Genomic DNA, 14494 nt, shown 5'->3' with positions numbered 1-14494 from the left:
ACACACACACATCGCCTCCCACTCACTCACACACACGCGCACACAGTCATAAACTTCAGGGTAAAATTTAGACCAAGTCTAGATTTAAAAACTTGACCTTGGTCCAGAGGAGATCTTCAGCTTGCAGACAGTTCTCATTCTGTCTGTGTCTCGCATTTTAGATCAGTGAAGCCTTCTGCTACAATCTACAATTACAGTACTGCCGCATCACAAGGCTTCCGACTTCCCTAATCCCTCACTACCGCAGGTATACGTGATTACAACTCAGATTTGAAAGTCTGACCCCACATATGCAGCAGCCTGGTTGATTGCCCCGTTACATGCAGTTTACAAATGTGCTCAAACACGATTTCCCCGATTGTTGGTATATCCCCCCCTATCTGTCTAGTTTTGATTTTTGCCCTCATGCACAGCGCACACTCACGGTTCATACACACACAGCCGCAGTTGTTTGTATATGCAGGGATATTTTCAAACAGAGCCAGTGAAGGATATACAGCCGGTGGTAAACACGGGATTCGAAGGTGGAGTGTCGGTGTTCTATCTCTCCTGTTTGTTTACAGGAGCTTTCCCTGCCTCTCTACAGGCCAGAGAGATAAATGATGGATGGAGACAATTTAAGGAAGAGAGTACTTCTCCTTTAATAGAAATACAGCCAGGGGTTCTTACTCAGAAGTATCAAAATATTGCAGTTCAGCCAGTATTTTAAAAACATCGCACAGCTCATCTACCACAAATTGAGTGTGCGAGGAATCACTGATAATAATAATAAAAATAATAGTACAGACAAACTTCAAAAGGAACTCCCTCTGGCTGGAAGTATTGTTAGGAAGTATTATCTATTGTTCTGCTCTGTGTAATGCCCCAGGTTTTTCCAGTTTATAGGGCAGTCACTTTCGCCAAAAAAGTTTATTGTAACTCTACCACTAAGAGTGCTCTGTGGCACAGAAATAACAGCTATATGGCTCTTTTTTTTTTTAAGCCCAAACATCTGTGCAGAAGCTCAAAGTAGCATGCATACATGCATTCATAAACATTTACATACTTGTAAACATGGATTCTGAACATGAACCAAGTGACTAACATAGTGTCCGGATGTCACTGATTACCATGAGTGTTGTGTTTCGAAAATGAGTCACCTACCTAGCCTGCAATGATTAACACTCAGACCCGCACTCTGGCTTCCTTTAGTAGTATGTTGTCATGCGATGGATGTTGGGTAATTGAGTATTTATGCAAGCTTAAGGAGGACTTTGACATGTCAAAATAGGTCAAAAGAAAGACTAATTTGTTTTTTAGCCAGATACCAGCTGGTCCTGCCAGCAGCGGTAGCCGTGTGATCCCCCAAGGTGTCTCCTGTTAATAGCCAGAGGCCACACTGCACATACAAGTCCTCAGGGTCACAGTGTTGTCAAGTGTTGGCACTATTTTCGCATTTGTCGTCATGGGAGTGTGGAGACAAGGGTTTCACACAGTGGAAAACCTCAGAGGAAAAGAGAAACCTCCGTGACCTCAATGAGGGCAGAGGTCGTAGAATGCGTCAAGAAAAGCAGAGGCAAATTGGTGAATGCTTCAGATTCCTGGCACGCGAAAGTGAATAAAATAACCAAAGCTGTCCAGAATTTTACCTCTGTGGATCTAAGAACCCATAATCCCCCTGTTGTGCACTTCGCCATTTCCCTTTCAAACATTCTTTCTGAAACGGTCCCTCTTCAGTGGTGAGACATGGCAACTTGTAAACTCAAAGGTTCAACATGTACACAGTGCTAATGACCTCCAGACAACCTTAATTGTGATCGTTAGCAGTTTGGGGCCTGTGGTTTTTGTTTCTAGATTGCCTTAAGTCTCCCTTCCGGAACCCAGTCCACCTCGTTCGACTCGTCCTCTCCATAAACATCAAACACAACCACATCCTCACACAACAAATTACGGGACTGACAGGCCCAGATAGAGCCAAACTGTGTGATCCTTGACTATCAAGGAAGGAAGGACACTTGTCATTCCATCTGTACTACGAGATTATTGTGGACAATTCTCACGTGCAGGTTGAAATTAGGCAAGATGGTCTGGCTTCTCTATTTCCCCTTGTATTACACTCCCATTCAGTGCTCCTGATGTCTGCATATTTCACTCAGTCTCTCGGGAGCTATAAACTGAAGCGTCTGCTTCATTCAACACAGAGAAACGTTTTATTTTAATGGTGAGTTAAGTTTCATTGGCTTGCGTTTAAAGCCACACTGAAACCAAACCACACTGAAAACTGTAAACGCAACTCTTTAAACCAAGCTGTTTCTTATTTGGGCATTTTTACGTTTATGGAGTGAAGTGCAAATGAGGTGTATTTTCAGTTTTATGCAATTGGAAATGGATTCATGTCTCAAGTATTTTGCCCTCACTAACTCATAGTTAGTTTTCTGATATTTTTATTGCTTTTGTTCATGACCTTTATTGGACCTAGATGTTTTGAAAACAGATGCATGCAAACAGATCCTAAGGTGGTAATTTTCACATATTTAGAAAGTTGTACATTTTCCATTTTAGCGCTCCTTTTGTCACCGTTCTGAACGGTCTCTATCTCTCGGTCCACATCACTTTTTCCATCTGTTTGATCCGTCACTTCTCTTGGCTTACAGTGGTTCCTCTCCTCGCCCTCTGACATTGTCTTCCTCTAATCTTGTGCTTTAAGCTCCTTTGGTGTTGGTTTGTATAGCTGGGATTTTCCTACAGCTGTGAAATTACAAGACAAATACACATAGCCTTTGCAAAGCTTCTGATGTAGTCGACAACACTGACATGAAGAGGCAGTGTTTTTATGGTATTGTGGTCTACTCGAAAATACATCAACAGTAATGTAAAAGAATCATCACTAATACATTTCACAGTCTTCACTGACTTCAGTATTCATGTACAAGCACAGGTATACAACCCGACTTCTCAGCTTGTTGTTATGTGTGGGAAACCATGTTTACTGCAGTTAGGATTGTAGCTTTTAAACTCGCTCAACCAGCCTAAACCTCAGCTTCTCTGAGGTCTGAGACTTGTTCTAAACTTGTGAGCGTTATGTTTTGTACTTTGATGATGATTTGGGACCTTTTCTTGGACAATTCAGTCACCTGCTAAGTATGAGTTTGCTCATGTCAGTGTGCCTTACCTGGGTTAGTCAGGCTCTGTTAAATGTCTTAATGTGAAGCAAGGGACTGAGACTGTTCTTTTCTTATGTGTCATTCATCAGAACTATTTTTCCTCTTCATTGACTCATATTCTCAGAAGCACTGCCAAGAACTGTCAGCATCCGGACAATGCCAGGCTCTTATTAAGGCTGCCTCTGAGATTATGGCAACAGACTCATCTCCAGCACAGTCCTTAACCCCCACTTGGTATGTTGTACTCGACATGTGCAGTGCAAAGATTACTCTTATAGGCTGGAAGATGCTGAAATGTTTTAATTCTCAGCTTGGTGTAAATAAAGTCTCAGCACCTACAGTAAGAATCATCATGATAATGCCAACAGGCTACATAAAGTATAAAAATATGTTGTCCTAAAAATGCATAATGTCTCCAAGACACATTTGTGTGGCTAAAAAGAATGTAACTTTATTTTCTATTCAGGGCTCATGAATACTTCAAAATCAAGATGCCCATTAAGAAGTAAATAGTTGTCAACCTCTGATAGCCAGTAAGTGCATTTCCATCCACCTGTTTTATTTTTTAAAGATCATTTTGGAGGCAGATAGGAAACATGGGGGAAAAAGAGAGAAGAGGTGTGACACATAACAGAGGTCCCTAGTCGGCATTGAAGCATTTATGTTGCGTTTATGTGGCATGTTCTGTAACCGTTTGGTTACCAGAGTACTTTTAGGAGCATTTTCAATTTCAATTATTAAAATAACCTTAGTGGAAACTCAAGAAAAAAAGTTGAAATATTATGAGAGAGGTTTTACACTTGGCAGAAGTAGAAAGAAAGATGTATTGATTAAAGCAAAGCACGACAGCTGAAAACATCAGATATGTGTGGCACAATGAGGTATCCTTTCTCACATTAATGCATCAAGCATTACCAACATGTTTTTCCCGTTGTCTCCCGTCGTTTGAGGCTTGACTGGCACTCTTAATTACATCATCTCTTTGCACCCTCTTCTTCTGCAATGATTTAATGGCATCCAACTGACAAATCAGCGCCACCTACTGTTTTTCTGGATGTGGATAAAAATGCACATAAATTTACATTTTCCAGAAATTTGTTTAAATTTTGCCCTGAATTTGCCTGGAAACTTAATACTAATGTTAGTGGAACTGTTTGGCCCTCACTTTACCTTCTTCGGACTCAGGGATGTTAACCTCTCTACCATCGCTTTCCTTGCATTGCAACCCGTTAAGTCTCCAAGTTCAAGTTTGTTTTAACAGGTGTTTCAGTGGAGCACGCAGCCTTGTGCACACACTTAAATCTAATAATCTGGACCAATTTAACCATAAAGCTGTCGCAGGAGAAGGAAAACAGCCATTTCCTCTCTGACCACAGCCCAGTGACAGCCTAACCAGCCAAGGTACACTCTTCTGTCCACCTTTGAACATGTGTGTGTGTCAGGGCTTGGTGAGGAAGTGGGGTAGGCCCACTCTGCAGCGTCCTTTGCTGCCAGTGTTCAAGTGCTACTGACACAGCGCTGTTTCTCTTGACAAACTAATCCACATTCACACAGGTCAGTGGTCAGCCCACAATGGAAGCTACATCCTGTTCCTTGAATGTCATTTGAAACAGCTTTGAGTGCGTCTGCAGCAGCGGTCACCACTCATAGTGCTGATAGTGATTTTCAGCAGTGAGTGTTGTCTCGCTTTTAACTTTTATTAACCTAGATAAGCCTTGACTTCTTAATGAAGCTCACCTTGTATCAAAGTCACATATTTTAACATTCATATCCAGTAGCAGCCCAGAAATGCAGTCTTCATTGCTGTCACTTTCCAGCTCCTCTGGAGTAGTTTGAGAGCTAAATGAGCCATCTGAGGAGGCTTGAGTGTTATCGTTAACTTTTCCTGACCATCTTAACTGCTGGAGGTGGTGGAGACCTTACAATGTAAGCAGCTTCGCACATTCCTAAACTCATAGCCCCCGCCACCCCCTCCTTCCCAGCAGACCTGAATCCTTCCATACTAATTGCTCTTAGATTTGCCAAAGCCACCTGTACTTGTCTGAATATCTTCAAAGAGATCCCCACCCCATCACATTTGTGTCTGTGTACATGTCAGGTCATAGCTGTGTAAAGTGAGGGGTGTGTGTTGTGTGTCATTAGCTTCTCTCCTTCCTAGGATAAAGAAAAAAATGCATCACTGTCTTTATTCAGCGTACACAGACACGCACACATCCAAACAGCGCTGCTAAATAGATTCCTGGCAAACACAAGCTGTGTTGACAGGAGAGATGAGCTGCTGTTCCTGTTGCAGCTTGCCGAAGGCACAGAGCTGGGCCCACGCTCAAAAAGAGCCGCCACTGTTGAAGCCACAAAGCCAGCAGACTTGTTGCTACTGCCTCTGCCAACACACACAAACACCCACAAACACACACACACACACACACAGTCATGGATTGCTGTATCAAAGGCAGCCGGGGCGGGTGCTTGACTATTTGAACAGGTGATTCCCATTTTCATCTGCTGACCGTATTGGCTTCATGCCTTTTAGGAAGTCACATTGTCAAGCAAGTCAATCACGCACAGCTAGTTTGTTACACTTTCATTTAGTTTATCATTTAAAGTAATGCTATAAAGGGGAGTGATTTGTAAGAGGTCTAATTTAGATTAGACCTCTTACGTATCTACTTGCATTTTTATTAGTCTAAAATTTTAAAGGGTACTTTTTTGTGATTGTGTCTCTCAGTATCTTACTATTCAGTGGCTGTTCTGGTATGACTGAGTTGAGCAAGTGCGTTTCATTACATAATTTTATTCAGGTGGTCCTGCAGGCCTGTCTGACAGGCTGCCCTAGCGACTGATGATGATTGCCTTGTGTAAAAAGACCCGAGGTCTCGCAGCACACCCTCAGGTCAAGGTGTGATTTGAACCATTTCCTGTCAAATGCCATATTTAACCTCGGATGTTGGCTGGCAAAACTGTTTTGGGGTTAGTGATTTCTCAACTGCACGTCTAACAACAAATCAGGGTTGACTTTGCAGCCATTGTTCTCCAAATTAAAATCATGTAATACTTGTATCTGCTGTTATTGTGAGAAATACTAACAACAGCTGAAAGTTGGAAAAGAAAGACTTCAAAGTGATGGATTCTCAGTACTTTAGGGCAGCCGCACCCCTCACCCACTGCTAGACTCTCCTCCTACCAGCGTTCATAATTACTGATGTCCTGCGAGCCCCTCACCCTGACTCCATCCATTAAAGGCCCAAAGCCATTTCCCTAATCAGTACTAGTTGGGGTCTGGCTTCTGGTTGGCTTCTGTGTTTTATGTCAGTGTTACTGAGGATAATCTCACTTTGATGTTGGGAGTGGTAAATCACGGGTACCTGTCCGCAATGGAGGTGTTATCATGTGAATGTTAGTTTTGTGTTTATTGCTCATGACTCTGAGCTTACAGAGAAAAAACAGTCCAGTATTTATTACTAATGTACTATTTTTCTGTTTTTCCTCCCTTTTTTTCTGTTTTTGTTTCCTCAGAGGGGTACAGAGGGGTTTTGGAAGTCAGTGGCTCACTATGTGCCTCGGAAGCCGAGCGAGATGAGAATCCTGAATCCCTACTTCATCCAGGAAGCTGCCTTCCAGTTCATTGGCCTGCCCTTCAACAATGGCCTCATGGGCAAAGGGGTAAGACACACACAGTGTCAGGACTTTCCATACCTACAGCATTGCAGGTGCACTTTTAATTTTTTGCTGAGAATATTCTTTTAACAGTGCGCTGATGAGCATCTTTAGCAAATTTAGTTAGCACGTTTTTATGGAATCCTGTGCAGGGAGTCAGGGATTTAATTAGAAACAGAAAGAAGCAAAGGCAGAAGTTATCTCTCATTTAATGTGATTTAAGAGTTGACAATTAAAGTATGACAGAACTGTCAAAAAATGGCATACACCAAGCACTTGGATGGACTTTTTCAACTGGAAAACAGAAAAGACTGGATGCTGGTTGAATCAGTTCAGACTTGGGCTTCACCAAACAAGTATTTTGTTAATTGATTACTTTAATATTCTACACACACATCAGTACTGACGCCAAGGTTGGGGGGGGGCAACAGAAGTATCCCCTACTTTGTACAATAGTCTGTTATTTAATAACTGATGAAAGAAAAAATACAAAAGTCCTTTAAGGTATCATGGATATGGGTTCCAGGCTACTTTTTATTTTTTAGTTTCACAATATGTGATCTACACTTCATTTCAGGCTTTCTTTACCTCAAAAGAGGACTGTACCTCCACCAGATTTCACAATATAAATATGGAGAAAGAAAGTAGATTAAGAGGAAATACCAAACAATTTCTCACTGTTGACATTACCAAGATGCTGGATACCTGCCGGAGCCCTTGTTCAGTCTAAATTCAACAGTACTCTGTTATTTTAATTTGATGTTATAAGTTGATGTACAGTGGGAGACTGCTTTCCCATTGACTTGAATGGGAAAGTGAATCATGTTTGTCTGGACCTGAGACTGCTTTATCAGGCCTTGACCGGAGACATTGTTAGAGAAATAAAGTGAACAGATTTGAGTTGGTGGCTACCAACCAGGGTACAGAGCAGAAAAATGGAAACTGAACACCCCACAGAGCAACTTAAACACTGCTCTGTGTTTGAGTACGCAGTTACTGTTTGTGTGATCTGTTGGCAGGTAGAGAGTGAATATTGTTAGAAAAATGAGGAGTGTACATGTATCACTATAGCTCTGCCCTCTGGGGCCACCAGAACACCCCTACATGAACTCCCCTCTGCAACATGTGTTCAACATGTGGGCATCTGGCCTGTGTGTGTGTGAAAGAGGGATCGTGTGCTTGGTCATTTGTGTTTGTGTCTGCAGTGCTGTCTCATACAATGCAAGCTGCAGAGCTGTATGATTTGGCACATTTTTTCCCTTGAACACTTTCCTGTCCCTCCTCTGACTATCAGAGTGTATGTTTATGTACGTGAAAATTAATGAGGAGGTCTATTTGTCATACGAGTGTTTATGTTGAGTGTGTATGCGAGTGTGTGTAAATTAATCTGTATTAGAACACACAGTAGGGGGTTGGCCAGCTGCTGGTTCAGCTCCACCTACCCTGAGGGCTGCAAATCAGGGTAATGGTTTAAATGGGGCCTCCCTCCACTCTTTCTTCTGGACCTGCTTTTTTTTTTTCTTCCAACACACACACACACACTTTTTTCCTCTTTCTTGTTGTCCAACATCCACACACACAATCACACACACAGCCCCTATACCCCCCAGATCTCTGGCAGCCCAGGGCAGTTAGGAAGCACAGTTCAACCCTGTAGATCACTGTGTCGTAGCAGGGGTCTGCAGGGGTCGTGTCTTAAAGGTAATAGTTAATCACCAAGTGCTCAAAGTCAGTTAGCGGCAGTGGAGCAGAACAAAGACAGAGGTATAAAGGAGGGAGGGAAGCAGATACATGAGAGGGAGTGGACATCTGTCTCTGAACTAGTGTCTCAGAACTGGCCTGAAATGGTGATACTGCACATGTTTTTAGCCTATATTAATTGCTGTGTTATTCAAAATGATTTTTTATTGACAAATGTTCCTGCTATGTGTATACACTGTAATGATCTGACAGCCCATGTCTGCTTTTACTACAGAACATTCCAACTTTAGGAACAGTCGCTATAACGATGGCACTGCATAACTGTGATGAGGTGGCGGTGGCAGGTTTCGGCTATGACATGAATACTCCCCACGCACCTCTTCACTACTATGAGACTGTCAAGATGTCTGCCATTAAAGAGGTGAGTGTTTGAACATCTGAAAACAGCACTTATTTCACTACAACCTTATCAAATAATCCAGTTGCTCTTAAATTATCCGATTTTTAAATGGAATTTGGTGTGACATTCTGCCCACGCTAACAAGAACGATATATTTTGGCTTCTCCCTACCCGCTCTGACCACCAAAGAATAAATGAAGAAGCAAATAACTGAAATCTGTGATGAGGAGGGACCACCAGTCCTGTGGAGGTTGAGGGGGAGTTGAAATGGCTTACAGCCAAAATACATTCACTACAAAGCATTCACTATTTAGACTGATGGTAATATTAGTCTAAGAACTGTACTCGAATTCAAGTCCTCCCAGCTTTTGCATTTACATCCAAAGACATTTCAGCACTTGAAACATTCCTATTCAGTAACTCTGGAGATTTCCTCTGTGCAATCTGCTTAGTCACACAATGTATGTTTAAATGAGGCACAGTGTTAATGATAAAATAAACATTTGAACTTCTGCTCTATCCCTCTGCCTCAAAAGTACTTAAGACACTGGGGAGAAAAAAAAATGTTTTAAACTAAGCTAAAACTAGAAAAAGTAAAACTGAAACAAATTAAAAACTCAAGTCATATCCTGTGTGGTAAAAACTAAAACTTTCAATGCACCTGAAGTGGCTCTAGTCTTTTGTTACTCACTGTAGCAACATAGTGTACTGTTAGTGCATGGTCTGAACAATCATTTTCTAAACGCCCTCATGAGAGACCTCTCTCCTCCCCATCGGTCACATCTTCCTCTCTGTGTTTACACTGAAACTCAGTGGAATCAAAGATGTCACCCATGCGCTGACGGGTATAAACCATGAGCTCAGTATGATGATAACCTTTGTCTAAACTCCCAGTGAACCTTTGGCATTTATTATCATCATCATCCACAACATTGTCATCATCAGCCACACATGGCTAATTAATGAGAATACTTTTGGCTTTATTGTTTGGAACACTTTAACCACTGCCAGTCCCAGTTGTTTGATTTTTCTGGAAACACACTGCCACTGAGCCGTGAAATCATCCTCATATTATTCCACTGCTTTAGAGAAAGAGCTTTTCTTCCCTAGCTGAATGGATGCTGATGGCAAAAATTGATATAATTATGATTTACGATGATAATAAATAGCATAAATAAATAATAAGTAGCAAAAAAAATAAATAAATACAAATATGAAAACCCGCTGTAAACTACCTGCCTAGCACCAAATGGCAGAGAGACAATGTTAGTAAATACCTGCTTCTTCAGGTCATCGTCTGTGTGTGTGTGTGTGTGTGTATGTGTGTGCGTGTGTGTGTGTGGGTTTGTAAGTCAGTGTGACAGGATTTTTGACTACAATAGTTTTATTGGTGCCAATAAAACTGTAGCTCATTGTGCCCTGTTGTGACCCATCACAATGTGGAGGTAGGTGGTTGGTCTCCACAGGCCCAGAGCCCAGAGGAGAGTCTTAAACTGGGTCTTGCAGGGCCCATCTTAGCTTTCTGTTTTTTGTTTTTTTTCATCCTATTCCCTCCTGTATGTTTTTTTCCTCCACCCTTTGCCTCCTTCATTTGCTCTTTGGCTGTTTCTTCGTTTCTCCATCCCAAAGCACCACACAGGAACCAGCAGATCTGGTTACATGTCAACCCACTGGACTGAATCCTCATAGCACAGCAGGGAGGAAAACTGACCCAGCGTGGCTTTACACATATTAATGCACACATGTACACCCACACGCACAGACACTGGGAATATGAAAATCCCCAGCTAACACACAGGCTTGTGGCTTATTGCACAGAACAATGCTTTTATTATAGGTACCGTTGAATATGGCCTGTATGGTTGTCTTCCTACTTAAGCTGTAATGTTGTATGACTCTGAATTTGGCTCTCCCGCAGTCATGGACACACAACATTTCCAAGGAGAAGGAGTTCCTCCGCAAGCTGGTGAAGGGCAGCGTCATCACAGACCTGACCAATGGCATCTGAGTTTACAACCCACCCGCAGTCTCCCTCTGCCTTTCCCAAAGGACTACAAAACTGGAAGCTGGGATATGGCTCAACCCGGGGAGAAAGAACCCATAGAATCTGGGTGGCCTGCACACTGCCGGGGTTTTTATATCAGAGGAGATTATTTAAAATACTGGAGGGTTTCTGTGGGGAGATGCACACATGTGCCTTCTGAACCAAAGACTTGGGGTGGCGAGGTGCCCTGAGGAGGACTGGATCTGCTTGGTTACTGTCTCATCATAGGACAGTCGCAGAAAAGCTCCGCCAGCCCCACCCTTTGACGTTTACCACTGTAAACCCCCAAGAGTCGCAAGATTTCATAGTAAGAGCAGAGGTGACATCTTGACATGCAGGGGTTTAGCGTGACTTGATGAAGGGACAGAAAGACAGAAAGGAGTGAAAAGAGGACTGTCACAGAGATTGTGCAGGAATGGGTCGAGTATTAGCAGTGCCAAACGTACCTCGTACAGGGGAGAGGTCGCACTCCTCTCCTTATGCTGCCTGAATGTATTCATTTTCCTCAGTGTAAATATCAAAGATTTTTACTGTGCTTTTTATCAAGCTGCAGCGGCCCCTGCACCCCCCACCCACCCCCACTTCCACCTGCCATTTGTCCTTTCATTCATTCACTTTTTTTTTAAACTATCTGTGCAGGATCCAAAATTAACACTTAACAATTGACAGCAGCTAAATCAGAGAGAGAGTCACCTGCCACACACTGGTGTCACTTTAATACACTAACATTAATGTTTAATGTTGTGACTCAGTAACCAGGTGCTTGTTAAGCTGGCTCTACACAGAGTGGTTCGTAGTGTTTTTCTCGTGACTGGGTAGTTAGTTATCACCGTGTTACTGCTCACATCAGGCGAGAGGCCAGCAGAAACAAAAAAAATGAACAACTAATACAAACAAATCACTTGAAAGTGTTCAGTTAAAACTCGATTTAATTGAACACTTGATTTTAGTTTTTAAGATTTTCTACACTACATTCCATTGAAAGCATGCATTAGGACAAAGCTATGGTCATTATTTTGGTTGATCCAAATAATTTTGGACTTTTATTTTCTTAAGTTAGGCAGCCTTAGCAGGTGAACCCTGAAGTAAAATTTGGACACTGCATCTCTCTCCTCCTCTTCTTCCTCCTCGTTGTCTCTTTGTAAATCCTTCCTCCTTTCGGTTCATACATGTCACGGTACTGTCTTCATCACTTCATCAGCTGTTAGCCTTGAAGCAGAGGCATACAGCACTGTAATAACATGTCCTGGTCAAGAGCAGAGGCTGTATGTCGCTTCCCTTTCCCAACTTCCTGTTGCTGCAGACGTTCTTGTTCTTCAGTAAATGGTGAATCTCGGATTGTAGAATATAAATATATATATTTTGTTTTTAGGTTAATTTTAATAATTTATTTTGTTACAGAGTCCCAATGTTTTGGTCACAGGCAGGCCTGCTTTCCATTGTTTTTATTCAGAGAAAACACAAAAGTTTGAATTTGTGTTGTGATTTCACCACCATGTGCTTCCTCAGTGACTGCATCTTTTAAGTTTGTGGCAGTAGAAATGTGACAGCATCCACTGATGAATCTGTTTTTTGTTTTTTGTTTTTTATTGGCTTAGTGTTAAATGTTAGTAGGCCTTTATTTCTGGCTATCATTCATCTTACATTTACAAGTCATTTCATAAAATTTGTTAAAAGCTGTGAGGTGATAATTGCCAGGCTCAGTCATAAATTAACATCACGTGCTGATCAGATCTTTGCACTTTCCAGATGGCGATTTTGCCACGTGTTATTCAGTATTTATTTACTGCTTAAGAGACAGTAGAAACTGTTACTAAGTGTTACACAATCAAAGGTTGGGCTTCTCTTTTTCTTCCTTCCTTCAAAAAAAAAAGTGTTAGAATTTAAGATTGTCACCTTTTCTCATCATTTTATCATCAAATTGTGATTTATTTAGTGATGGTGCATTTTAAAAAGTTTTTTTTTTTTCTTTTGGTGAAACAACAATTCAACACAGTTTTCACCTATTTAATGTCACTACTTTCTCTTTGGAAGTGCAAGTATATTTACTGTACGGTGTACTCATACAGGTTCACTTCCAGTACACTGCTGTTGCTACATCTGTTACATCGCTCCATCACATGCTCCTTTTCTTGATTACGTTTCCACAAACACTGCGGGGATCGTGCAGCCGCATGTCCTACCCAGTCCCTTCAGAACAGTTTCACTGGGTTTGAAGGAATGGATCATTATTTTGGAAAACTAGGCCTTTTTTGGGACTGTGTTGGGGTTTTTTTTTTTTTGAGAGAGCTAGTGTACAGGGAACAGCTGACCATTGCACTATCATGAGGCGCGCTCAGTGCCTTACACCTCATCACCTGGAAACTGTAGCACGGAGTTTGACGCAGGAAAGTATCCACAGCTGATTTGGTATGTAGGATCAGTTCCAAGTCAGGACAGGTCACTCCACACACATCAGTTGGGGCCAGTCCATTCCATATCTGTACTGTATGTACCTTATAAACAGTGTAGGGAGGTTTAAAGGGCCGTACTGGTGTTGCTATGTTTTAGCCCATAAACTACATGTTGACCAGTGTATTTCAAATGGTGGCTTCTGAACAACAGCTGTTTTAATGCAGGAAATGACTAAATTCACTTCACTCATTTTATAGATGCATTGTTGCTTATTGTTTGTTCGCAACGTAGCTCATCAATACTCTGGTTTCCGGCAGCTGACTATTAAAGGGGCACCGTGCAAATTTTACCCAAAAAGAGAAGTGTTGCAGTGGATCCAGTGTTAAATTAATCCACACTAGGGACTAATTCTCAGGACATTTCAACCTGTTGTGCTCCGATTTTGATCAGCCTTTGTTTTTTTAATCTGTCTCTTGTCCATCCCTGAGCTTTATGGAGCACCGCTTTAATGCTTGAATGATAGAACATCCTTTAACGCCCCAGCAAGGAGAGTTTGAAAATGGTCCCTGCTCACTGCCACAGCACCATGTCATGATAACTGTATATATACTGAAATATTTTGAAACCAGTGTGTGCAGTGTAAAGGCAGATATGTGATCTAGAATCTATATAGTACGTTGGGGGAAAATGGTCATTAATAATTTCAAATATGTGCAATATGTTCTCAGCGGGCTAAAACACATCAAGCCACCAGTATGGTCTATAGAGCTTTGAGACTAAGCAGATGCTTAGTTGAAATGAAATGAACCCTTTCTCTTTTCTGTTTTTTTTTTCCCTTACAGTAGGTTTTGAATCTTTACGAATGCTGGAGGAGTTCAAATTGAAACTGAAATTCAAATTGGACCCAAGTCGTCTCATCTAATGACATTTCATTACAAAGCAGAATGTATTAGCTCATATTTATAATGCTTTTTTTTATAATGATTTTTTTTTTTAAACATTCCATCATCAGTGGGAAGTCAACGTGATCGAAAGTATTACAGTTTGTTTTCATTTTCATAAATGGCTTTCTGCAACTCAATAAATAAGTTTGTAATGCATACTTGCCTGTGCATGTTTGCATCTTTTGATTCTGTGGAGCCCAACAGTGGATTTTTT

General features: G+C 41.6%; 1 protein-coding gene across 2 annotated transcripts in view; it reads left to right on the top strand.

The window, feature by feature from the left end:
* The window catches only part of st3gal3b (ST3 beta-galactoside alpha-2,3-sialyltransferase 3b), a 38116-nt gene extending 23680 nt beyond the window's left edge, over positions 1 to 14436 (top strand). For both annotated transcript variants that reach the window (XM_041054457.1, XM_041054456.1), the window contains 3 exons: positions 6657 to 6803; positions 8773 to 8919; positions 10817 to 14436. In XM_041054457.1, coding sequence (XP_040910391.1) covers positions 6657 to 6803; positions 8773 to 8919; positions 10817 to 10906 — 384 coding nt within the window. In that variant the 3' untranslated portion in view covers positions 10907 to 14436. The remainder of the gene's footprint in view (positions 1 to 6656; positions 6804 to 8772; positions 8920 to 10816) is intronic.
* The last annotated feature ends 58 nt before the right edge of the window (positions 14437 to 14494 follow it).

This window comes from Toxotes jaculatrix, chromosome 14, assembly GCF_017976425.1.
Source record: "Toxotes jaculatrix isolate fToxJac2 chromosome 14, fToxJac2.pri, whole genome shotgun sequence".
In the NCBI taxonomy this organism is placed as follows: domain Eukaryota; kingdom Metazoa; phylum Chordata; class Actinopteri; family Toxotidae; genus Toxotes; species Toxotes jaculatrix.
The sequence above is the reverse complement of the archived record's forward strand: the minus strand, read 5'-3'. Positions and strand labels throughout refer to the sequence as shown.